The 27,568-nt window shown below is 37.1% G+C and overlaps 1 protein-coding gene across 2 annotated transcripts; it reads right to left on the reverse strand.

The window, feature by feature from the left end:
• Positions 1 to 132: 132 nt before the first annotated feature.
• LOC134534349 (alpha-1,3-mannosyl-glycoprotein 2-beta-N-acetylglucosaminyltransferase) lies at positions 133 to 27,487 on the reverse strand. Of its 2 annotated transcripts, none has more exons than XM_063372763.1 (11): positions 27,291 to 27,487; positions 24,854 to 25,323; positions 21,986 to 22,100; positions 21,201 to 21,289; positions 17,361 to 17,588; positions 15,970 to 16,108; positions 10,726 to 10,954; positions 9,685 to 9,789; positions 7,252 to 7,342; positions 6,391 to 6,561; positions 133 to 4,668 (listed from the first exon to the last, which is right to left on the reverse strand). In XM_063372763.1, the coding sequence occupies exons 2-11, from the start codon at positions 24,926 to 24,928 to the stop codon at positions 4,555 to 4,557; spliced, it is 1,356 nt and encodes a 451-aa protein (XP_063228833.1). In that variant the 5' UTR covers positions 24,929 to 25,323; positions 27,291 to 27,487; the 3' UTR covers positions 133 to 4,554. The 2 variants fall into 2 exon arrangements, with proteins under 2 accessions (XP_063228833.1, XP_063228832.1); XM_063372762.1 differs by having other exon boundaries at positions 25,194 to 25,323; positions 27,291 to 27,486.
• Between the last annotated feature and the right edge of the window lie 81 nt (positions 27,488 to 27,568).

Here is a 27,568-nt window from a genome sequence, read left to right on the forward strand (position 1 = left end):
ATAAACAAGTGCAAAATTTTATATTTCCTTAAAATGTTGAAAATTCACTAATGTTAAAAACCAACCAATTTTGTCACATTTCACAGTTTGTGTGTTGTGTTAGGAGGGTCCCTGTACAGACAAACACACTCAAACCTTTCTCGACTTTACTTCTTAGTCTGAAAATTCATAAATGCTCTATGTACAATAAATGATTTTTACAGGTAGTGTTTAGTAACAGTATTTTAACAAGTGACATTCTACTAAATGCCATGCAATAGTAACAGCAATTGGACGTGCTAACAGTTGAAACAATGTATCACATATCTCCCGTGTTTACAATAATTAAAACACAATTGGCAATATGCATATCTGATGCTTGATCAAATAAATATGCCAGTAAGATTGCACTCTAAGCAAGTCCTTATCTATAATTCAGTTACAATATTTTGAACACAACCTTGTACAGAACTTGGGCTCAGCAAACTAGAAAGATAATACTTAAATGCATCAAGCTAGAACCAGAAATGTCAATGATTACAAGAGTTTACATTTCTAGCGCTTGAATAAAATGCATTTTCAAAGACAAACTATGTACTTTGTTTACCTGGGACTAAGTAGTTGGGTCAGAATTTAACCAAGAAAACCAGTTTTTTTTCCCTACTTGATACATTTTCTTCCCGAAGGACTCGGAGGAACTGTAGATGCCAGCAAGAGGAACAGGAATGATGTCAAGCTATTCTCGGAACATGCTAACTGGGCAAGCCCCTCTGCAGTGCATTCCTACATTTTCTGTGCAAACAGGTTCAACAAAAGTGGCAGTTTGAAGAGAAGTGCTCACAAAAATAAATTACAACATGTCTTTGATAAAGGACCTTTGATTAATTTACTTTTGATTACATGATCCACAAGCTTCTAACACAATTTGCTATTAAAATGTAGACAATTTTTGGTTTACTTGGAAATTATGTAACAGAGCATCTTGCAGATGTTACATTTTACCGTACTTTACAGTGGAGAGCACTTTTCAAGCGGGTGAAAACTAATAAAATATGTCAACAAAGTGGTACATGGTAATGCAAAGATAGGTAGTTTTCTCTGGACTAGTAACTGTTATTACATGAGAGCACGAGAAAGGATGGCATCCACAACTAAATGCTATCTGACTGTACACATGTCAGTTATAAACAACGTGAAAAGTTGAATAATTTTTCATGTCTGTTTCCGGCTTTTTTCTTTGCCTCGTCAAATGTGCAGCAGTGCTGCTGTTCGTCCAGTATTTCGTCTCAAGGCATTTGTTTTGTTAAGAGACGTTGCTGATGTCTAACATCTCAGATGTATTTTATTGTTGCTTCACTTCAATTTTAGGGCTGTTCTGACGATGCTGGTATTGGTGTCAGACATCGGCCAATACCTTGGTACTCAAAAAAAAAACAGGCAGAACTTTACATTTTTTGAAAATACTTGTTTATTTTTAATAATTTTAAAAATAAATTAATCATTAAATTATTTTAACTACATTTCCAGAGGCAAATCAAAAAACTTGTAAAGAAGTTTCCTTGAAAGTTTTCCATGGCAACTGCTATAGACGGTTCTGTGGGAAAATTAGCAGAGTGCCATTTTCATGGATGTTTTGGTAATCAGTTGTGTTTAAATTTCTGTGGATGGTTTCATACAAGGTCTAAATTTTATCCATCAGAATGAAGTGGTACTAAGCCCCCCCCCCCCCCCCCCCCCCTACTGTTGAAACTGAATTTTATTTTTGTGAATTTAAGTGTTTTTATTATTGATTTGAAAATTCGTGAAGAAGTCTGATGTGGTTTATTACATTGGTTTAAAATTTGATACTCAATCCTAGAAGATTATAATGTAGTTTTATATTTGACTCCCATCCTTACCCAGAAGTGTACGTAGGATTTCATTTCAACCACTCTGTTGTCTGTTCTTAAATTATTTTCTTTTGATGGTGACAATAACAGATTTTTATAAATATTAAGACATATTTCCCCCCCCCCCCTTCCCCTTCCCAATGTCATATGCCCTGTCCTCCCTCGATTCACGCAATTTTCTAGATTGAGAACTTGTAACTTATAAGTTATGTTTTACTATTTGTATAAGTCTATAAAAAGAAATATAGCCTGTACATAAATGGCAAGTAATGTATCTAAATTATAGTTATCAAATTTATAACTTAACAGATGAGGAAAAAACACTTCCTAAATCTGTAGCTATCACTGTTGATCCGGGAGTGTGGGAGCGCATGATGCAGTGCAGTTGCTACCCGTAGTACGTACATCGCTAAAACTACTCAACTGACTCCATGAAATAATCAAAGACTATATAATAAATATCACTTTCACAGAGCCAAGATTCATAACATACTTGAATGTTGAATGTCTAATTTTTTAAATGCCAAGAATTAAAATTAAACAAAATCGAAAAATACAGGCAAGATAGGTGGTACATGTGCCAGATCTTGCAACTGTGTAGTTTAGGTAAGTTCGCTAGCCAACAAGCTGTGACATGTACCCATAATACACTGGGATGATGATGTATCACGTAAGAAATGTCACCGGTAACAATTCACTACGCTACGTACACATCCGTAGATTCCCTTCCGTAAACAGCCGTCTCGGAGAACCTGCTGTTCAGCCCCTTCTCTCGGGCTTCTAGCTTACACAATCTGCATTTCGCATGGTTTCTTCTTGGCACTTTGACAAGTGTGGAAAAGTGGGTTCCAGTTTTCTGCTTTATTTGCGTAAGTAAACCAATTTATGGCAGCATTACTTTCACATCAGATATGATTCTATACGAACCTGCTTAGCTAGAACAAAGTGTAATTTAATCATGAAAGCCATGAGACAGTATCTATATCTTGGTGCTGGAAGTATTCGCAATACATCACCATCCCTAGTAACACTCAAGGAACACAAATAAGAAATAACACTTTACAAACCAAGAACGGCAAGAGTCGACCTCACACATGCAAGGACACTCGCAACACTGTCCACGAAGGAAACTGACGAGTTGACGGCAGTAAATAAAGTTTTGGCAATTCAGCCCTAACAAATAATCTATGGAAACTGCAGATTTCAGCAATAAATAAATACACAAACACAAAAATACAAGATGCGAGGTCAAACTGTTCGAACCAATGGACACATGCAAGTGGCCTTGCACACAGAGCTGTGCGACTGAAACAAGAACAACACACACGAACATAAATATCAAAAGATCTCAGTGCTACTGCTCGGAATGTACGCTACGCCGTATCATCAGTCGCCACCTCCGATCACCTTCATGAAAAGCTAATCGATACCTACGTTCCACGCACAGTAATTTACCTGAAACCGCGATCTCGGCCAGAACGGCACACTGCAAGACCGGCGTGTCTAAAAAGCCAGCAACGCAGCTACAGCAACTTGTCAGTGTGACCCACATTCAGAGCAATAGAACCAAGTGTGCACTTAACAACAGTTTAAATATCACATGAATGAGTAAATACATATAAAAAAAATGGAGCAGGTAGCACTCTTGTCAAATCGTGGAAGCTGACTAGCTGGTAGCTATGCTTGTATGCCACGGCTGGCTTCGGAAGGGGTACAAGCGACCGGCACATCGGTCCACGTCAGACTTCTACACTTCGGCCACGGCTATGTCAACTCGTCCACAGGCAGGACATCACGTGGGAACAAATATGTTTTCCGGTTGGATTCTTGGGTGTGTCAGAAGAATTCAAAAATTTGAAGCCTACACACACTATGAGCATATCTCTGGAAGAAATGGAAAACAGTGATAGTGTTTGTGTTTTGAGGTTGTTGTTCATATTGCACACTATGCAATGTATTCTGCACAGGAAAGCACAAAAAAAAAATACTCTCCAAGCAGTGCCTGTAGGGACTTGCATTACACATTTATCTTTATTTCTTTGTCGTATAATGTTACAGTCACTGCTCAAATCTCATATTTGTCCGACGACAGTCTTAGACGTACTTGGAGGCGACACCGCACTAGAAGCAGCAGTGAACATCGCACTTATCATCCCGCCTCAGTGACACAGAAACACCTCTGACTAAGTAATCATTAGCATAATTATTAAAGGAGTTTATTTGCTTGCCCTCCGTTTACTTATTCACATTATAATATGCAATCTATTTGCTATCTGTTTCCAATTTTTTTTTTTGTGTGATCTCTTGAAATCCCAAAACAGTAAGCTTCTCACACCGCTCCGTAGTTATAAAATTAAATTTTTGCCTGCACAGGTGACAGCGTTACTATTACAATGCTCCTGAAAAGTACCATGAGCCAAAAAGCCTCGTCGAGGAGCGAGTACCCACTTCAGAAGCCAACCGAGAAATGTCAAAGCCGCGAAGGAAAGAATCCACACGGTGCCTACAGCTTCTACACGGTTCGACAATGCGTACGGCCCGGGAAAAACAAGTTGCAGAAGCCCAGCCACACTTCTCATCAGAGACGGAAATAAAGATTTGTGTCGATCCTGCGACCGAGGAAACGATGCTGGCAGAAGGTGATGCGCTGCGAGTGTGGAACCGACGCCTGCGGGCGCGGCTAGTGCTAGCTCCAGCCGGGGTCGTAGCCCTTCCAGTTGGCATTGGGTGCCAGGAACACTCGCCGGCCCTTGTACATGAAGCTGACGACCCCGCGGTAGCCCGTGCGCGGGACCCCGCTCTGCAACACAGTCGCTTGCCACACTGCACGTGCCGGCAAATATTGGCTCCCCTGAATCATTTATTAACGAACCCAAATTTTACGTTCACTGTATGCATGAGATTGAAAACGCACCATTTTCAGCAGTTCATAAATATTCACAGGCACAACCATAAACAAGCTCTTTACTAAGCATTTGAAACACACACCAAATAAAGTAATTTCACCACTGTCGCAAAATAATAGATCTCATCTATATTTTTAATAACAAATATTAGACATACCAAATGCTTAAGAAACAATTTGGTTCGTTATCACATACTGGAACCAACAAAAATTAACAAAATTGGCTACGACTATGGACTACATCAACAAAAAAGACAGGTGCTGTTATACCATTGACAAAATGTAAAAACTGAAGTTGAAACAAAGTTTAAATCAATAGCTACAATAAATCTACCACCATGTAGTTTACTTGCTTTTTCTATCATACATATTGTGACTGGCAGCTCTCAGGCAAAATAAACAAAAGGAAACACAAATAAAAATGCCAAAATTGAGTGGATATAAGTTGTAAATGTGTTCTTATGTTCTTAATATTGCCAAATGGGTATGTGGTCATCGTAAATAACTAAAAAGAGTGATTAACTAGAGTTAAAAATGTAAAATTGAACTCATTTAATCCCTTTTTTGCAATTTAGACTTTTTGTTTTAATTTCATGATTATCATAAAATTAAAAATGTTGGGCTTATTCCTCAGTAATTTGCAGGCCTTCAACAGTACCCACCTCATCAATGTTTAATCACTAGATTTGGGCAAACAGAATTTAAAAAAAAAAAAAAGACAAAGAACATTTTTGCCCTTGTAATAACATGGAAATACATATTGATATTTGTCAACTCAAATAATTCTCGATTCCATCCAGTTTCCTATGGGAATTTTTTTTTCCCGCCCAAAATATTTCAAAACCAAAATTCTCTAACCCGCTCAGCTTTATTTATAATTTACTTAAGTGTAGTGTACCACATAATAATTTGTTTTTCTTTAATTAGTACATCATATAGTTTTTAAAAGTTATCAATCGTGAAATAATTATTAATTTTATAGAATAAATAAATTAGATTATGTATTTTATTGTTATATCTCCGGCACTTGTCATCTTGGTGAGATAAAATATATACCAGTTTTTAATTACAGTCATATACTTTTAAACACTTAAAGGTTTCATTAAAATCAGTCCAGTAGTTTTTGCAAGATAAACAAACAAACAAACAAAAAATATTCAATAATAATGTATAAATTCAATAAAAAAATAATTCAGTAATATGACATGTATAGAGACCTGCAAAATTCGCGGATTCATTCGGTGATTGATAGGCTAGAATTCAAACACATATACCTCTTAGATAATTTTGCTATTAGCTTACTGTTCATCTGGACGAATCTCAACCAGTTATAAACCCTCAACCAAAGAAGGATCGAATCACAGACAAACCAGCTGAGACGACTCGCAAGTCGGCAGCCAATGAACTTGCGTTATTTGCCCGAGTGTACAGGGGTACGTGCAGTCCATCCTGAAGGCCGTCGAAACCGCGAAATTTCGCAGGTCTCTAAAACATGTATCTTGATTCAAACTATTTTCAACTCGAAAACAAAAAATTCTCTATGTAATGACGCCAAATCTACGTGGATGAACTGGTTGGCTAACGTGGGCGGGCGTGAGCGACCGCCGGAAGACCTACCCGGAAGTCGTCCATGAGCCCCAGCATCTTGGCGGTGCGCTTGTACATGTCGTTGGTGTGGTAGGGGATGCGCACGGGACCCTCGTGGGCCACGGAGCCACTCTTCAGCTCCTGGTACGTCACCACGGGGCTCTCGTACACCCACTTCACGAACTGCTGGTCGTAGTTGTCCTGCCGGCGGCACCACCGATCACCACCGCAGGCAGCGCATTTCCACGCCTAGTCGTGCACTAACTCGAGAATCTTTGAGTCGAATTAGTCAGCATTTCATTTTTTAAGCCCAACTAGCAGAAAAAAAAGTGGCACAAAAGCACACACTGTACATAGGAGTATCTCATGACGGTTTTTTTTTTTTACCCACTATCAAACGCTAACTGCATAGTAGCCACACACACACACACACACACACACGAGGCATGTCCATAACATGTGACTCCCACTCATCCCACAGCTGGCAAACCTCACATTGCGCGAAGCGACTGCGCGTACATGACGGAGCAACGCCACAGAAATGGGCATGCACGAATGGTACTCCCTGCGTTCACATAAGCTCCTTAAAAAAAAAAAATTTTCAGAGGAAAATAACACCCACCTTTGAGAAAAATAACTTATATTTTCTAAAGAAATAACACCTAATTTTACAGGTATTTAACTACTGGTAATACTTCAAATCAGTACGTATTTGTAGTTTAATGTGAAATTGTAATTACACAATGACAATATTGTTACTACGTGGGGCAAGAATAACGACAAAGTTAAACTTGTACCCTCTACCTGACACCAAGGGCTGAAACTGCAGCGACTATTTGTAACTCTTGAGGTCACGCAGTCACCACACACACTCCAACTAAGGAAACTCACCTTCAGTAAATAAGTCAGGTTCATCTGCGTAAAAGGCACAAATTTCTCATTGAGTTTGATGAACTTGAGATGCTTCTCGTAGAAGTGGCCGCTGCAATCACAGAACAGAGCCAGACTGCGACTGACTACGACAACCATGGAGCAGATTCCTTAAGAGTTAGTGGGAACCATCAGTTCACGTGCTGCATGATTAATGGATCTTTGCAACTATGACAAAGTATTTCTGAAATATCCCATTCTGTCTTAATTTTTTAACATGTTCAGAAAAATTTAAAATAGTACTTATATGGTTTTCTAAAGTTTGTTACGTACTATCGATAAGAATATTATACGGTAAATTGCATTAAAATCAAAATAACACCAAAAAGCATGTCAAAACACAATTAAAATCATTAAACTAATAAGCATTTTCAATCAAAACTTAACTATAATGACAAATACCTAAACTTTTAAATAAATAATGTAATGAAAGTAACTTATTTAGCATGAAATTTGTTATCACATTTTATGCAAATAATTGTAAAAGTTTACTTCTTTTAATCTAGTAACTGTTATTAGATACTCATTTTTACATTACGACGTTAATACATTTAAATATATATATATATATATATATATATATATATATATATATATATATATATATATATATATAAATGTATTAACGTCGTAATGTAAAAATGAGTATCTAATAACAGTTACTAGTTATATATATATATATAAGAGATTTTTTTCAGTTGTTCCAAATAGTTAACTTTATTACAAATCATTATATTGTAAAAGTGCATTATATATCAGTCAAAATGACACTGTTCTGGAGAAATTAGTATCGTGGAACAATTAAATGTCTTATTTTTTAGTAATATTCTATCCTTTTTAATAAACAGATTTAAAAAAAAATTAAACATATAACATAGAAATCTGTTTTAAAAACAAAATTGGCCTGAAAATAAAAACATAAAATCTTGTCTCTATCGAGGAAAAAATAAGATTAACTATAAAAACCTGAAAGACAAAACTCTTTTTTTAGCCAGTAGCAATGAAAATACATGGTTAAAACGCTATCACCACACATCTACTTCCACAGTAATCTCGTAAAAGCTGCGCTAGCCAGTCGGAGACAGAGATGTGTCTTCCTCCGCGCAACACGGACACACGGGACTCCCACCGCCTGTAGGTCTGTCTCCCTGGAGACACAGTGTTCGTAGGGATAGGCTATTTTTACATTAACTCTGTGCAATGCAAAGAAAAGAAGATCATGGCTGAGAGAAAAACCTGAAGTGGTATTGCAAGTTTGTGTTTCCAAGTCGTAACTCACAATCGCAACTGTAAAAACAATACTAAGTTTTTTCTTTTAACCCTTCCAGCCACACTTTGTCAATTCATAAAAAATATATAATCACTATTTTTTTTGTGTGTGGTAATAATCTTATGCTATAATGCTAATATTTATGTACAAATATTTTATAATAATTAATAAAATTGATTTATTTCATAGCCACAAAGTAAAATGTCACAAGAATACACCTTAACCCTTGCACTCAAGATTTGATAAATTCCATGTATCATTGATATATAGTGTGTCCACTTCAATGAACGAATACATTGAAAGGGTTAAAGACAGTGTCTTCACTTTGCAATGAACAACATAGTGAAAAATGGCTGTATTGCACATTATAACATGTAAGAACCTATCCTAGCAGATGGCTGGGTCTCCAGGTAGACCGACTAGTACCTTAACTACTATGTTTAATGCATGACAAACTTATGTACATACACATAGCTGGAAGTAACTAGTTTTCTGAAATAACAATGCACTGTAACCACTACTTAGATAGGTAATAGATAAAGAAAAGATTTTATGGTTTTATTTTTAGTCCAATTTCGTTTTCAAAACACTAGATTTCTGTGTTACTGTTTTTATTTGTATAAAAGCTGTTTTAATACTTACTTCAACAAAATATTGGTAAAATTTACCTGGTGAATTTTTACATTAAAATAATTAATAATAAATTGAATTGAAACAGGCACATTCAGAATAAAAATAAATTAGCTAGCATCTGTGGTTTCTAAGTGATTCAATAAGAGATGTACAGAAAAAAAAATTAAATTAATTTTCCGGAAACCATGCACCATGGTACAGTTTTTTGTCCAGAAATGATGTTCCTTGGATTACAAACATTAAAAGATTTTTTTTATGATTAGAATTAAGTGTTGGTTGAATGCTACTTAATTCCATGATATAATGTGCTCTTCGGTGCTACATGGCTCATTAACTTGCATTTCAGTGATGAAGTTTTTCGACATGCTTATCGATTTCATTCAGGTTTCATCGCAATCCAACACACAACCTTTTCCCTGGTGATACATCGAGCACGGGACACGGGACCGCGAGCGAGGTGGAGGGGGGGAGGTAGAGGCGGAGCGACTCACTTGCTGACGCCGACCTTGCCGAAGGTGCGTGTGCGCGACAGCTCGGGCCGGATGCACGCTCGGCCGCGCCGCTGCTCCGGCTGTCGGATCCAGTCGTCCCAGTACCTGCGCAGCAGTGTCGCCACCCTAGCCACCAGACCACCGCTCCACTGACACAGGCAGTGGCTGCCCCCATGCCACGTCACTACAGCGTGCGGGCGTGTGCGCTGGGACAGTCGCAACATGTGGATACTCGTGCGGCTAATAGTCTGGTACTCTAGTTTTATTATTTTACTAGCTGTACCGGCCACGCGTTGCTGTGGCTCAGTCTGGTCAAACGGGAAAGAAAAAACACACATTTATAATATGTTCCATTTCACAATTTTTTCAAGTGAAACTTCTTTGGTTGCGACGAAAATAAAATTTCAATTATAATTTCAAGGCCGAATATTAATCCAAAATTTTCGTGAAACATTGTTTTGAAATGTTTCTGACACCACAGAGATATAAAGTACTTACGAGTCGCGGTTTGAATCGTAAAAGAAGTTTTACATCTATTACTTGTACTCATTTTTTATTACTTTTTATGTTTTTTTTTTACATAAAAACACGCATATATACTAATGCAACATTGTGTCAAAATTTCAAAGCAATTGGTGAAGAACTTTTGGATATTAGCTATTTACACCATAAAGTATATAAAAACAATTATTTTATTTTCCCAGGCCAAAAATTATGTTTGATAATTTAAAATATACAATTATCACTTCTTTATATTTACGAATGCACTTATAACTATCAATAGTAATGATAACAAATTTTATCAAAGTAAAGCTATGTAAAAATTCGCTGATGACCCAGCATGACAAAAACAGATACATTATAAATGGCTATCATGTTAGCCAGGTGTACTTCTATATACGTGTTTTCTCGTATAATCATCGCACATTTTATTCTAAAATCAAGTTTGAAAAGTACGGGTGCGACAATTATGCAGAAAAAAAAAAATTTTGTTAGGTAAAGTCTTGTCTCTAGCCACGTGACTGGCGAACATGCACTCACGCGGCCGGCCACTTGGGCGCCAGCTCCTCCCACACGGCGCGGCGCAGCATCCAGCCCAGGCCGGGGAAGAAGTCCGTGCGGTGCAGCATCTCCGGCGCGCCCTCGTCCACCAGCCCCACCTTGCCGTTGTCGTTCCACGCCGACACGCACCACAGCGTGGGGTCGCGCTGCAGCAGCGCGTACGTGCCCAGGAAGTACTCGAACAGGTCGGGCGACACGTCCAGGTCGTCTGCAACACGCCACGGCACGGCTCTGCTCCCTGCAGGTCTCTCCAGCACGCCACAGGAGTCGTGTCAAATCATCACTTACAAACTGGTCATTAAACTATTGTCTGTAAAGTCGGTTTACGGACGGTAATTTTACGTGATAACGTCATAAGAAAACATTGATGAAAATTTTCAAAAATTATTTACACTTTTCACAAATTTAATTTAAATAATTTTTTTAAATATATTCACGAACAATTAGCTATAGAAATAAACTGAAATCAAGTCAATGTACAATAAATTGTTAACTTGAAATGACGAAACTGGACGAATAAAACAATTTTTTTTAAATTGCTGCATTTAAAAAGCTCACCTTAACTTGTTTGATAGTATAGAAGATTTTCTCGCACTGTGGTTGGCAGGTTCTTGCACGCTCGGCTCAGGCGGAACGTGAAAATGAGCAATGAGTCATGCATGCAGCCGGCGTTCATAGATTTATAAGACATCACGTCAAAAAAGTTGTAAGTATGATTTGCTGGTTGTAAAGATATTAACTCAACGCCACAATGACAGGGGAAAGATAGCATAGTGTCGCAAGCCAGCTCAAAGGAGAGTCTGGTTCTGTGTTCATCCCTGGCAACACGCAACTCCTACACGCTGGTCGGGCAGCCTAGCACAACACTCCAGGTGGACGAACAAAACACCGCTTCACCTCTCGTGTAACTGGTCATAAGAGACTGTGTTGTGACAGCCGTACCCAAGCAGACATATCTCAGAAGGTTTGAATCAACTTAACATGTGTCGTACCGTACCTGCATTTCATTACATGGCTTAACACAACACTTACACTTTTTCGTTCGAGTAATTAGACGCAATGGTATTTATTAATTAAACCATTTGATTTGGAATATTATTTTGTTTTGTGACTATGCTAATTTTTATGATTATTTATATAAGTATATATATAAAAACCAGACAAACATATTACTATTTAGTCTTAAATATTTGTCCTCAATACTTGACATTTTAGAGAAAACATTTACAGTATAGAGTAGGCAATTTCCGCCAAGGAAAGAATTTTTTAAAACAATCACAAAAAATGTGGAAATGAGTTTTTGATGATAAATTAATTTCAACGCAAAGCCTTAAATAATGAGCATAAACACAATAAATTTGACATTTTTTTTTAAATGAATAAAGTAAAAAGGCAAACAAATTTTTAAAAAGGTATATTTATTATATACGTTACTGCGTGTGCTTGCGATCACGGCAGCTTAGTTTTCCTTTGTGTTTGTAAACAACTTTTTTTAGTGGTGCACCGATATGACTTTACCGATTACCGATTCGATTACCGATTATGAGAGCAATAGGGATGGGACGAATCCACATTTTGGTCGAATCCGAATCCTTGTTCGAATCCTCAGTGTTTGTCATCGAATCTCGAATCCCAGTCCCACACTAAACTTCACCACATGTTATTAAAAAAAATCACATGTGTATTTATAAAATTATAAAATAAGTGCATAGTGTATACACCTGATATAAAATAGAGACAAATAACCTCAAAAACCACACACGTAAGTTTGCATCTGTCCAATTCTCTGTTAAATTAATCCTTCCTATGTTTTCAATAAAATATGTTTGTATAACAGACACCATTTAAAAAAATTTACATTTTTTCTGCAATGTTATATTATTGAAGGTTGGAAATGATCAAGTAGTTATACTAATTGACAAAATGCAGCGTAGTTTATCTTATGTTTGTGCTATTTCCATTACCTTTATAATATAGTTTAGGTATACAATTTTCTAGAGCTGGACGAACCTCAGTTCTCTGGTTTCGAACCGAGCCGAACCGAACCTCATACAGAAATAAGTGTTTTGAATTAAAATGAACCAATGACCAGCATTTTGGTCTTTAACTGAGTGGTGAGAAAGAAAGGTTCTCCAGCCATATGTAAAATTAAAACATTATATAGCTTAGCTTATATATATACCAACTTTTAATTCATGAAGTTACATCTAAATTTCAAAAAGACTATCTTCCTTTTTCAGTGTACACTAACCTTCATTTAAAAAAAATATTATAAAGATGACGAACATTCAGCATAAGGTCACATAACATATTTACGTGGTAGACATAACCTAACATTTTTAATAAGTAAAACTTTTTAATACGACATCAAAAAAAAGGCGAATGTGAATTAAGTTACCTATCTACATATTTTTGTGGTAGACATAACCTAACATTTTTAATAAATAAAACTTTTTAATAGGACATCAACAAAAAGGCGAATGTGAATTAGGTTACCTATCTACATTACAAAACCTGCTGACTGCAGTTGCTGTTTTCTTGGAAGAATGCTGCTCGTCAGAAGAAACTTTAGACATTTTTTTTTGGGGTGGTTCTGGGTCATCCGGGTCGTTATTATCTTTTCTCCATTTGGAAAACTTAAACGACGTTAGCCTTCTCATCGCAAATCACCTCAAGAACAATAATATTGTAAACGTAACGTAAAAAGTGTGGTTATAGAAATTTGCGTCGGAAAAAAGAAAACACGAGAAATAATGATGGCTGCCGCGACTACGCTAGTCAATTTAGTACCATACTGCAAAATTTACTGGACCAGTACTTTTAATACACAAGATTAAAATAATACTTTCATTACCTGACTGTTATAACCAAAAAGGCCAAAGAAAATAAATACATCCCAGTAATTTAAAACATGTAATTTACGTAATCATTTCCTACCGCATTTGTCTTGTGTTAACTTGATCACGTTAGTTTTGCCGAAATACGAGAGTTCTCGTACATGCGCTTTAGTTTAACGCATGGGGTACGCAATCTTTGGTGATTTTACAACACTTCTCGTACGTGCACTATAGTTATAGGTATAATATACAATACCTTTGGCATTTGTACGATAGTTTATATTACGTAGTACGACAAATGCATACAAAATTCTCTAAAGTAAACCAAAAACAAAGCGCGTCTATATGAAAAAATGCTATGCGAGTTATGCGACGATTAATAATTTTTATTTTTATTTTGTCTGCGCTTGAAACTGTTGAGGCGACGATTATGCGATAAAAGTCGGAATATTACAAGTAATAGAATTTTGTTGAGCTGTTTTGTGAATGGTCTGAAATGGGGGTTAGAAAATTAGAAAAACGTAATTTTTTTTAAACGAACATTCGGTTTTTCGAATATATTTTAAGAGGTTTCGAACTGAACCGAACGTAAGGGTTCGGTTCGGTTCGAAATTTTCAAACTTCGCCCAGCACTACAATTTTCAATTACTACCTAAAACTCTTAAAAACCCACCTCGAATCCCACCTCGAATCCCACCTCGGATCCTACGAATCCTCGAATCCATAGGATTCGGTATATTCGACGAATCCAAGATTCGAAAATCCCATCCCTAGAGAGCAATAATCGGCAGATACCGATTCAGTTACCGATTATAATGAAGAAATTTTTTTAAGTGTAATAATGCACACAAAATTTTTTATTCCCATGTGAATTTAATAACAAGATTAGGTAAAATCGAGAATACAGTTATAATAACAGTATAAAAATATATAAAATACACTATTAAGTCATTGCAAAGTGTAAATTAAATTATGTAACTTCTATTTGTATTTGTTATTGTAAACAACTTGAACTACAGTCTAATAATTGTAATTTACAATGGGTAAGTTTTTGTTGCGGAAAACTAGCATTATTATTGACTATCACATAAGGTTGCATCAAGAAATTACCGTTTGACAATGTAAACATGCCGCTTTATTTTGTTCACTTGAGTTTATAGAAAAATGTTTCCACACTTCACTTTTTTTCTCCCTACTCGCCATCTCACTATAATTATATAAAAATGACTAAAAACCGATACTAGCACATGTGATTTTATTTATGTTGACTGAATATATAAAATTATAAATACTTTTTCACTCTTCACGTCATACAAATAACAAACGGATAATGTTACCAAAGACGCCCATAACGAGTTTGTAAAACGCAGTGATAAAAACTAGAAGGTATCGGGACCACGATTTTGAACCGCTACTATGACTCGAAAAGATCGATTGTCATAGAATCCACTGCAACTGTTTGTGGTATTTTGATTGCGCGCCATATATTTTACGTCTCTGGCTATAGGTAATGTACAAGGCCACTAAAAAAAAGGCGAAACGTAAATAAACGTGTAGGAAAAACGTCTTTTTTATTGTTCGACGCAATGAGATTTATTAAACTTAACGAAATATCTGTAATTATGATATGACGGAGTTAGATGAATTTTGTAATATATACAAATATTACCGTATTTCATCCTAAAATGTGTAACAAAATATTACACGGTAAAAACCTACTTAATTACGCCGGGACGTAAATAATCGGCAAAGTAATCGTTAAGATAATCGCCGATTACGATTAATCGGTAAGTACCCATAATCGCCGATTACGATTCATCGGTATCCGCATCGGTGCACCACTAACTTTTTTTGTGCCACTTGCCACGGTGAACCCATGAATACAAACTTTAGTGACGACACAGAAATTAAGTTCATTTTGCTATCACTCCCCTATAAAACTTTAATAAATAAAAAATAATGCATTAAAATAAAGTTGTATACTGGGATTTTTACATAAATAAACAGTGGATTACGGTCTCACCATTAAAAGAAGTTTTAAATTAATGTACCAAATCCTATAAATACGGCGTAGTCGTGCATGTTCGGCAACATTTGTTTTACCATCTCAAATATTTAGGAAAGACAGTTGGCAGCACTGAATTTCCAAATATTGTATTGGAACATGGGAAGAGTTATCAACTTTGTTCCTAACCGTAAACAATTGTTTATAAGTAGTTGCGTTTATTTAAAAGAATTATTTCTGATGAAAATCTGAAATTATTAAATTATTATATAATTATTATCTAGAGTTTATGCCTTGTGTTCACCAGTTTATAATACATCAAAATTTGCATGAGCTTGAATTCCGACTGTTAAGGTGTGTTTGGAGAAGTGACACTCCTACCTTCAACAATGATGACTGTGTCGAAGTTGAAGTTGAAGAAAGTCTGGTTGAGCGCCCAGCCATAGTGACGAGAGATCTTGTAGTAACCCTTGAATTTCTTCTCCTTCGGGAGAACCACAATCTCACTCTGGTCTGGTTGCTGTCGACAGATATAAGCAAATAAGCCCTACTGCCACAAAAGATGTTTCAAAAATTTGTAAGACTCTCTCATAACAATTATTTTTATTCCTGATTTCACATCCCACATAAGATATTTACACCAGCTTACTGTTAATCAACTCTGCTAAATGAACTTAATAACTAACTAGATAGAGACATGCATTTATGTTTTTATTTTATGTCTTAAAGTAGTTTTATTTTTCATTGAAAGTGGTGTTTTTTTTTTGGCTGAAATTAGGGTCATTTCCCCCCCAGTTATTTAACATATTTATGTAAATTTAAAAAAAAAAAAAAATTAAACTTTTTCTTACAAAAATACCAACAGATACAGGTAATTTGTACAGCACTATTGCTTACTGCAAGTACCAGCAGTACAATGTAATAAATACACTGCTGGTACCTTGTACTATGCCAACACAAACCAACTGAGAGATACTGGATTCAAATCTATCAAGGGAACGACAAAACATCCAAACAAGACTCAAAACAACTGAATGGACAAACCCTATGGACCAGAAATGTGCGTTAACCAGTTTGAAAAATGTCACTAACTAAAACTGAACAATGAGAAACAAGCTACCTAACTAAAAATTATTTTTTGACTTTCAAAAAAGTACATAATCTTACAAATGCCAGAAAAGCTTACATGGTAAAGCATAAAAAGTACATTTACAATGACCACTAGTAGCTAACAATTAGCCAAAAAAAAAAACACAACAGTACAAAACATTAATTTTACAGGAGAATGTAACACCAATGTGCTTGATAGCTGGGAAAAGATTACATATATGGTTAATTGCAATAAAACCGAAACAACACCAAAAAGCATTTCAATACACCATACGTATGTATAACACAAAAATGTAATTAAACACAACATAATACACCAAAACGCAACTACTGCCATGAAATAAATCACCATTTTTAATCAAAACTTAACTCAATTCACAAATAAGTACAATTTATAGATTAAACTCAATGAATGTAATATACTCAGCATAAAGTTTTAACAAAAATGTGTCTAATAAGTATATGGGAAAATTTATTTCTTTCTTTTTTTTAGGTAGATTTCAAAAAGATACTACCAACTGCAGTTGTTACCATGGTGCGACATTTGAAAAAATTTTATTCAGAAATGTTCAAAAGTGCTAATTCTCCCAACAAGGCCTATTATAAAACTACTTGTGCGACTGTTTGCACAGAAGTGTACAGCAGCGGGGACCAGCGCCCACCTGAATGTGGAACACCCTGTCCCCGTAGGCGGCGATGGCGCCGGCCGTCGGCTGGTGCGCGCAGTCCTGGCTCACGACGATCGGGAACTGCTGCGCCGACGGCCGGTAGCGCAGCAGCTGGTCCAGGCACTTGCTGACCGTCACCCGGTTGCAGGCAAACACCAGCACGGCGAGCACGGGCGCTCCCCCCGCCAGCCGCTGCCCCGCGCGCGCGCGCAGCTGCCTCACCTGCGCAACCGCCCGCCGTCACTACCTCCGTCCGCCGCCACGCGGGTATCCAGCTCACCCGAGACGGGAAAACAAACCCAAAAAACCAAACATATTTTTTTTTATTTACAATTTTGGAACTTATTTTACTGTCTCTCGAGTCAAAGATTGTCCCATTTCATCGCACGATTCTTCCTTTCCTACACTGTATAGCAAACATAACTCAGTGGCTAGGGGGAAAGTTTACATGGTGAATTGCGATAAAAACCAAAACAACAGCGAAAAGCATGTGTCAATGCACCATAAATCACTGAAATGCAAGCAAAAATCTTGAAATTAATCAGTACATTTAATCAAAACTCAATAAAAAAAAAACAACAAAGACATAATACTTTAATATATCAAATTCAATGAATGTAAATTATTTAGCATGGAGTTTGTACCAAAATGTATGTATTAAATAGACTGGAATTTTTTTTTTTTGCTCTTTTTGATATTGCAACTGTAATTAATAACTAATTTTTATATTACAATGTTGGTACATTTTTCAAACACACACATACAGTAGTATTATCTGGGTGCGGGTTATCTGGTTTACAGGTTAACCGTGCCAGATTTCCATAAACCATGAAAACAAAAATAATTTATGACTTTTTATTTCTGTGCGCGCACAATGGCAAATTCAATGCAATGATTTAGTAATGTGATGCAACATCAAACAATATTTTGCTCTTTCCTCAACAGCTATTTCCACCCTTCATTGCATATTTATTTTCGATGACGCCCGAGATTCAGTCAACGTTTATATTCCATCCCGTATGTCAGCAGTAGCTCTGGAGTGTAGGCCAGAGGCTTTCAGGGCTAGTTTACCTCACGCCTACTAGGATGCGCTAGTTGCAAATCATGGCAGAAACCTATCTAGTACATAACAGACTCAGGAATAATGTTAACGGGTTAAATAATCTTTCTAATAGAAAATGTTAGGTTTATGGTTTTTAAAATCTTCATACAACAGAAACATATCTCCCCTATAAAAAAAATTATTATTTTGTAATTCATGACTGTTGTTATCACCTACATAGGAATGTTATGACCAAGCCCTATAACATAAAAAATGCAGTGCGTGAATTATTAATTTTAATTTTAGGTGGTTTAATCTCAAAATGTTATTTAATATTTATTTAAATGTACATCTTAGTGATGGCCCGATATTCGATATCCGATATCGGAGATCGGTAATATCGGCACATTTTTCAATATCGGACATCGGTAAATACTTGCGATATTTTGATAACCGATGTTTGCTCTCGCCAATAATACTTCTCACATAACCTTAACCGTAATTCCAAGCTTATTTTTCGCGGGCGTAATTTATCTTTCTTCACGTCACCATATTACCTAGTAATTCCAAGCATATTTTACAAAGAAACAATTTAAAGATTTCAAGCCTATTTCTTCTTTCTGATACTGCAATGCATCCCGACGGTACAATTCTTCCATGTGTACACAAATCCCAGTCATTAGTGCATATTTATTCGTTTCAGATATTCGCAAAATGTTTTCGCTTGATGAATTTTCGAAGTTCACTATGTGTACATAAATTGAAAACATAAACGAAAATAATTACGATATTTAATTTAATAAGTGGTGTAGCCGTAAGTAAACATGAAGAAGAATAAAGTTTCTGCTTGATATAACAGACATTTTCTTGCCGTGTCGTTTCATGGTCGCCAACTGCTGTTCTATACAAAAACATTACGTAAGTTTTTACAAAAGCTAAAATATGAAACGTGTTTACGTAGGGCAAGTTGCAGCAAAAGTATTATGTTGGCTATATTGAGTGCATTGAAAACAACATAAATAAAGATGTGTGGTTTTATAAACTCTGCAGTACGTTTCAAAGTTGTATTGAAATTACTTTTCACGTATTTTTAACGTGTTTTCGCACCAATAAATGGAGTGATACACTTGAACAATGGTCACAAAATTTACTACTTGAAGACCTTCCTTTCTAGCATGTCGTTTACCATGATGAAATTTTACAAATGGTACAAAAGTTTGATGTTTTTCGGCGGTAGCCTACAACTCACGTAGTTTAGGTTCCCTACCGCGTTCGTGCAACTTCGGATTTCTCTCAAAAATTGAAATTAAAAAAAAATCGAAGTGTTAGGTTAGGTTAGTCACAACATGCTTGAACTTATGATTTAGCGGCTGAAGTGGCGTTAATAAACTTCGGAAATCTTAGGAAATTCTTGCAGGGAACCGAAACTATGTGAGTTGTGGGCTTCCCGTTTTTCGGACGGTATTTTTCGTAGATTACTGTTGAGACACTGGACTCAGTACATGCAGTGGCTTGTAATTCATAAATTATAAGCAAATACACTAGAGACTAATACCGGACAGCTACAATATTTCTCAACATTTCTCCACAAAAATCTGAAATTTGTTTCCTTGTAGTTACAATATGTTTTTTGCATACTTTAGGTAATACCTACACCAGAATATTGCTTTATCTGGCCTTGAAAAACAATTTAAATTTTTAAGACCTTGAATTTAGAGAGCTTATTTGTAGGCCATTATGATAAATTCATTATTAGCTTTCATTTAATGTGAATTTACTATATTTTACAATTAATAAAAATAATATACATTCACATATGTATGTTTTATTAATATTTAACATTTTTCATTATTGTCTCTAACAATACTCCAGAACCACAATTTTATAGAATCAGTGTTAGAAATGAGATAGGCCTATTATCAGAATATCGGAATATCGGGTATCGGTTATCGGATCGGTAAATTTGGAAATATCGGAATCGGTATCGGTATCGGGTTTTTGGATATCGGGCCATCACTAGTACATCTAATGTATTTAGACATCCTTATATTAGTACTGTATCATAATTTTAACAGGAGAAGTGTCTTGATTAAAATGGTAGTCAGCAAGCACACATACCTGATTGGAAAATGAATTATTTTGATTAAATTCCTCTCTTTTGAAAAAAATTGCATTTGACGAGCGCTGTTTTGATTAGCACTCTGTTTTACTGGAACGAGTTAGGGCGTTACTTCAGGGGCATCTGTTACAGTCTTTATCTAGCTAGTCGGGAGGAAAAAAATGTCAAGGTTTTTTTATTAAACTTTGCTTGAACATGATTTTTTGCTATCTGTAGACTCCTCTCCATACATTACTCTGGATAATCGGGAGTCTACTGTACTTACTGATTTATTTTTATTGTTCCCAGTTGTTCGACATGCTTGTTACAAATTATTATATTGTAAAGTGCATCATGTATTAGTCAAAATGACACTGTTTTGATGAAGTTCACGTCATTTAACATTTAAGAGTCGTATTTGTTGAAAAAAGTGCTATCTTAATGAATAAACAAGAGTACACAAAAAATAAAAACAATAAAACCGAAATCTCCTCTTTTAAAAAACGAAATTGACTCTAATAATAAAACCATAAAATTCTTGTTTCTTTCAATGGCACATAAAGCCTTCATCACATAAGCGATTATCGCACACACAATCATTGTAAAGGCCTTCAAACATGTTTATGAAGCGCACGATGCCAGCTATCCTTCGTGCGACACAGAGGTACACAAACAACAGTCCCGAGAGGCGTACCTTCTCCTGCTGCAACTTCTCCTCATCCGTGAGCTGGTCCGCCTCTGCATCTTCCACGCGTCTCTTCACAGCATCCGCCACAGCCAGCTCTGTGCACACACACACGCACACACGCATGCTGTGCTTCAAGAACACTTACTTCATCTTAAAACTCCTAGTGCTCACAACTGGCATAAATACATGAAGGGAAAAAGCTACACCTTCATCAGACAACCAAAATTTCTGATGACAAAATAAGTACAGAATTTTTTAGTGTCAAAAAGTCAAAACCCGAACTGTGACGTGACATTTCAACAACTGCTACAATCTTTTAATCTGTTTGCAAACAAGCCGTGGTATGAATAGTCCCTCGGTAACTCCATATCTCACGAGACCAGAATCACGCTCAAAAGTGACTTCTTTCCCATCAAACAACTGTGATCCGATCGTCAAAGCAACGGATAGGCGTGCACGTTCGCAATTTACCTGGCGACCAAAATAATCAACGAAGTTTCCCGCGATTCGATCGTCAAAGCAACGGACAGGCGTGCACGTTCGCAATTTACCTCGCGACCAAAATAATCAACGAAGTTTCCTGCGATTCAATCGTCAAAGCAACGGACAGGCGTGCACGTTCGCAATTTACCTCGCGACCAAAATAATCAACGAAGTTTCCCGTGATTCGATCGTCAAAGCAACGGACAGGCGTGCACGTTCACAATTTACCTCGCGACCAAAATAACCGACGAGGTTTGCCGCGTGTCTGTCGGGGAATGGACCGGGAGAGGGGGGAGGGTGCGACTCACGCTGCCGCTGGTGGACGGTGCGCTGCAGCTGCCTGACGAGCTGCTCGCTGTCTGCCGACTGCTGCCTCACGCCCTGCTCCAGCTCCTTCAGGCGCTGCTGCACGGCCGCCTCCCTCTGCCACACCACACACCCCTCAGCCTCCCAGCACGGACCACGGTCGGAACAAAAAAAATAATTGTCTGTAAAGTTGGTTTGCGGACGATAGTTTACAACGTCGTAACAAAACACTGATGAAATGATTGCATACTTTTATGAATATAAATTGAATCATTTTTATCGAATTATCTATATTTTGTATGGATACAAAGAAGGAGTTGAAATGAAATCTACAATTCAATTGATAAATTTACTTTTACTTGCACTCATTAATTCAAATGCGTTTATTACTTTAACGAAGAGATTATTTTTAACTATAACTTTTATGCATGTTTGCTATTTAACTTCTTCCAATCTGTGTTATTCTGTTAAGGATAGGACGATGATAGGAAATGTAGGAAACGAATGGGAGTGTTTCAAGGTTAATGTGCCTCGAAAAAGTCAAATCGATGGTTGTTCCAATTGAGTGGAAGAGAGATAGATGCGGTGCAAGCGTACAATGAGCATTACGGGACACAGTGTAATGGGACAATGTGCGTTACGGGACACTTTTTCATGCGTGCAGCCGGTGTTCATCGATTTATTAGACGTTGTCACGTCAAAAAACAAGATCTTATTCAGATAATTCAAATGATAAGATCTTGATTATTATATAATTATTTTGTTTCTGTGAACCACAAGAAACATAAATGAGCAAATTTTTGCTGTTGTTAGATTAGAATTAGATCTTTCATTTTAAAACTAAGATATTCTATTTAAAAAGATGTTTAAAAACCCTTTAGTTTTTTTTTTTTTACCAACTTTAAAACATGGTTTAAACCATTGCGGTTTGAATCAGCCAACCGTGCAACGTACTATCAGGAAACCATGCACGGGGAACCCCCGGATTGTCTCTTGTCCCCGTATTTAACCTTAAGATAATGCATGCTTGGTTGCTTGGCCTCACAAAACGTTATGGCTTCTAAGGACCGATGGCTAAGTCGTGGTCACACCAGCAACTGCTTGCTCCAAAGTACCGGCCAGTGTTTAACGTAGCAACATACCCCACTTGGCAAATTGGGTCATGGTAAAACAATAAAACAAGGGGGGAAGGGGGGAATTTTAAGTTAAACAGTTACTAAAAGAATAAATGGGAATATTTTGGAATACACTGTACTAAATATTCTCTAATTTACTGGATCTAATACACACTAAATGGGGAATGAGGTCATGTGACAATATTTCCCCAGCTACTGTGCAAGGCTATGTTCTGAAGCTGGACTGGATGAGTTATTTCAGTGAACACAAACATGATATTTCAGCACCATTTTTAAGTCATGGTTGTTAGCACTCTCAGAACTATCCGTGATGTAAGAACTACATTTTAAGAAGTATAAATGGTAAAACGTGTTCACTTTTTATTTATTAAGCTAATATTACAAGCAGAATAATAACAACAGTACCCTTGCTAAGGACACACAGAGCCACATAAATCACACATAGCAAAACTTTATCTTATCAGTTATCAGCAACAAGCTTACGATCAGGTAATATACCGCTAGTTGGTCTCAATGGATAGCAACTACCAGTAAATGTCATAAATGACATTTCAGACATTTTCACACAGAAGAAAATTTCTTATATCCTGTATACTGACTAAAACTGTGAAAAATAAATAACTCATGTTTCTAAATGGTCAAAACAAAGCTGTAAAAAATGTTTCTAAAAATTATGTAGCCCCACAAATTCTTATCACTCAACACTTCAGTATTCTTTCATTGTAACGATAGACAACACAGGTATTCAACATTTGCATGAATATCTTGTTGTCCTAGCCAGGGAACTGCAAATGGAATCAACATGACTAAACAGGCTCAACGACTCATAACAGCATGTTACAAGACAGACCAACAACTTTCTAAGAAGGAATCTAGTGGTCATGTAAGGAACCAAACCCGAATTTTCCTGGGGTGCTTATGGAAAACAATGGAAAGCCAAAATTAGGGTGATCCGACTTGAACCAGAGTCCTCTGGAATGCGAGGTGATAGTCTTACGACTGCGTCATCTCTCTCCACAGGAACAGGAAAGGAGTCTGCACACCCAATTAAAGGAAAGCATCAACTGTTGTCGCACCCACGCATGAAGGCAAGTATTTCAACACTAACTGCGTCCCAGCTGCATGCGGTCAGCACACTGGCCTCCCACATCGGTGATCCGGGTTCAATTCCCGGCTAAGTCAAACCAAAGTTTTTACAGGTGCGAGACAACCAGACATCGCTAATTGATAGGGTCATATATTTTTCGCGAACAGATTTTGAAACCAGCTGTACTTTGAAACACTGTAGCGTCGTACATGTTTCGTGACTGGTTGTGTTTCTTTCAGGTACCTACATGTCTACTTATTGGCATTTGAATAACCAGCCATTCTGAGCTAAAACAAACAAGTCCTGACAGCCCGGCCAAATAGAGCAATGTCTTCTCTAGCAGACGGCCGCCAATGAAAAGGAAATCGCTAGCACGAGCATAACTATGCAGTCTAATGAGCATTCAGATTTATTCGTGAAAAATACCTGCCCCTACTAAAAGGTTTCTATTTGGGTATCCCCAGTTTCCCAACCGAGACGACATCACTGGCCTTCCGCAAAGATTCCCCAGGTTTGGTTCACAGATTTCTCAAGAAAGAAAGGTAGCGTGGTGGTTAATTCTAGGATGACTCTCATTTTCCCTACCAATTCATTGTAACGCCTCTCCAGTCTAGATGATAACTCTTTAACTGCGTCGTTAGACTTACCTCAACTGCATGATATATCACTTCCTTGCAGCATGCGACTTGCCATATGGGTTGTTTTCCTTCACTGTAATCCATGTCTGTGGTAAAACTAGTTTTTATTTGGTGCTGCCATCTATACAATCGATAACTCAATGTGGCGATCTTTTCTTCTATAATGCAACTCTACGTTGTTACTCTTGCCAGCAACCGCAACCTGATTTTTCTACGTTTCCTGAATAAAAACTGAATTTCCTTTTCTTGCAACTAAAAGTTGAACTTTGATTCCCTCGACGGCTGCTCCATCGGCCGTTAGAGACGCGAGCAGCGAGACGGGACGAAGCACGGCAGGCGGGGCACTCACCTCGGAGAACCTGGTGCCCAGGGGGCGCTGCAGGAAGAGGAAGTACGTCACGACGCTCCACACGGTCAGAGACAGGAAGATGAAGCCGATGCAGTGATTCCTACGCATGGCAAGCCTTCCCGAGCATCATCTGCCAACACGACAACACAACACGTGCATGTTTGTGGCCTCATATCAGGGGCACGTTCACAACCCATTTCATTCTACATTTTCCTTATATGTCATCGCTTAAGAAAAAACACTGTCTAAATGACATTTTTTTTAAAATTAGTTTTTGGTTTTTTTATGGAAACATACCTAGTCGTTGAAAGGAGATAAATAAAGCATCATTAACAATGCTACAGCCGTTGCCAAAGAGATCATCTAGGACACGTGGTCCAAATTAGCTACAAAAAATTAAATTTAAAAAAAAAATACAAATTTTGAAAAATATTTCTTTGAGGTACAAATGAAGCCTTTCTAGATGATCAGGGATGCACAATTTCATGGCTACAGGCCTTGCTGTCTTAGCTTAAGCAAACTACAGACAGATAAACTCTCCCTTTCATTAGTAATATAGATTGTTAAACTACCTCTATGTTAATCAGCATCCCTCATTTAATCACCGTCACACATGATTCTCTCTATTTCATAAAAAGAGATAGGACTACATTTTGCAAACTGTAACTTTGGTAAATATGTAGTTGGGCTGTATTTGCGAAAAAAAATGTTAAAAATCTGAAAATACTTTTATTCTATGCTCTTTAACTTCCTCTTTTCATTAAAAGCGGCAGAGGTAAGAAATTCCAAATACTTTAGGAGATATCGAATTTTTAAATTTCATCATATGTAGTTGAGCGGTATTTGCGAAACAAAAAATGTTAAAAATCCGAAAATACCTTTAGTAGATGCTCTTCAACTTCCTCTTTTCATTAAAAGCGGCGGAGATAAGAAATTCCAAATTTCCAAATTTTCGCGGGTCCTTGGTTTTATGCCTAGTTTTGGCAATTGGACCACAAGACCCACACTGGCTATGACAATACAGTTTGAGACACACACTGCCACAGTGTTGTCATTCAAGGCAACAAGTCTAAGCCAGCACATGGCCACTTTCTGTCCTACTTTTGATTGTTAAACTGTAACGAGTGCCAATGCATACCATGTAAACCACTTACTGTGCATGTGCTATTTTCTAGGTTAAGTCAGGCCTCCGCAGTGAACAAATGTTTTAGCACTACTACATTAGCCATTGACATGACAGTGAATGGGTCTCCAGAAAGTACAATTGTGTGGAGGGGAGACAACAGACAGCATTCAACTAAGATTAAATTATGGCTAGTATGTACTAAATACTTTAAAAATAAAATGCAAGGAAGTCATCATTTCAAACACAATGTATAGATCACACAAAACACATAAAAAAAATTACAATGGAAATCATGTACAAAAACAATAAAAGGCATACTTCGCGTTGGAGGTGTCGATGTTGGAGTTAACATGATGTATTGGGACCCATATCTGGTGGCGGAAATAAGAGCGCTGGAGACGGTACTGTGCAGGGCAGAGCGATGGGTGGAGACACAGTGATGATCAAGTAGCTGGGTTTGGCGACACTACAGAGTAGGAGGCATTCGGAGAAAGCTAGTGAGACTGTTCAAGGTGATCTAGGAAGAGGGGGGCTGGGCACAGAGGGGAGACCATGAGTGGAAGATACTGAGGGAGTGGAGGCGAACATAAACAGAGAGATACTCATTCCTGATGAGGTCAGGATGGGAGTGGAATTGTCTCGGAGGAAGGTGTTCAAAGCAATAGATGTGAAGGACTTAAGGAGGAATGGGAGAATGAAATCAAGGTGCGGACTCCTGAACACAGTACGAAAGCCCAATCGCAGGTGTATACTTTCAATCTAGTTAAAATACCTATGGACTTTTAGTAGGAACCACTCCAAACACAGTTTATTCCTACTTTCTACAATGAGACATAATGCATAAGCTTAAATAAGATATATATTTGATGAATATTACAACAGAATTCCACGTGTTCAATAATTCAGAATTCGCCAAACCAATATCAAATAATCTATGTAAAAATGTAATTTTATAACCATTACAAACTTACTGTTATTATTTTGCAGAAAAAATTAACATTCTCGAATCTCTGACTGAATATTAAACTGCGTAGTTATTGACAACGACTGTCACATCAATTTTCTACGAATTTAACATTTACCGTAACCTCACAATTTATCTAATCTGATAACAACTAGAGGCACGACGAAAACAGTCAACGTAGGAACACACGTCAAACGCACTATTATAATCATTCAGTGACAGCCTTCGGTTTTCAGAATTTTAAACTTAATTAGAATCTGTAACAATATAAATACATGTTTTTTA

This window comes from Bacillus rossius, chromosome 7 (genome assembly GCF_032445375.1).
Source record: "Bacillus rossius redtenbacheri isolate Brsri chromosome 7, Brsri_v3, whole genome shotgun sequence".
Classification (NCBI taxonomy): domain Eukaryota; kingdom Metazoa; phylum Arthropoda; class Insecta; order Phasmatodea; family Bacillidae; genus Bacillus; species Bacillus rossius.

What these genes read in the sequence shown, in the direction of transcription:
- LOC134534349 (XM_063372762.1), bottom strand. Translation starts at nt 25,301, where the DNA reads ATGCGTAGGAATCACTGCATCGGCTTCATCTTCCTGTCTCTGACCGTG. An exon ending in ACAGGGTGTTCCACATTCAG is followed by an intron (nt 16,109 to 17,360) that starts GTGGGCGCTGGT and finishes ATCTGTCGACAG; the next exon opens with CAACCAGACCAGAGTGAGAT. An exon ending in GCGCCCAAGTGGCCGGCCGC is followed by an intron (nt 9,790 to 10,725) that starts GTGAGTGCATGT and finishes ACTGCTGCGCAG; the next exon opens with GTACTGGGACGACTGGATCC.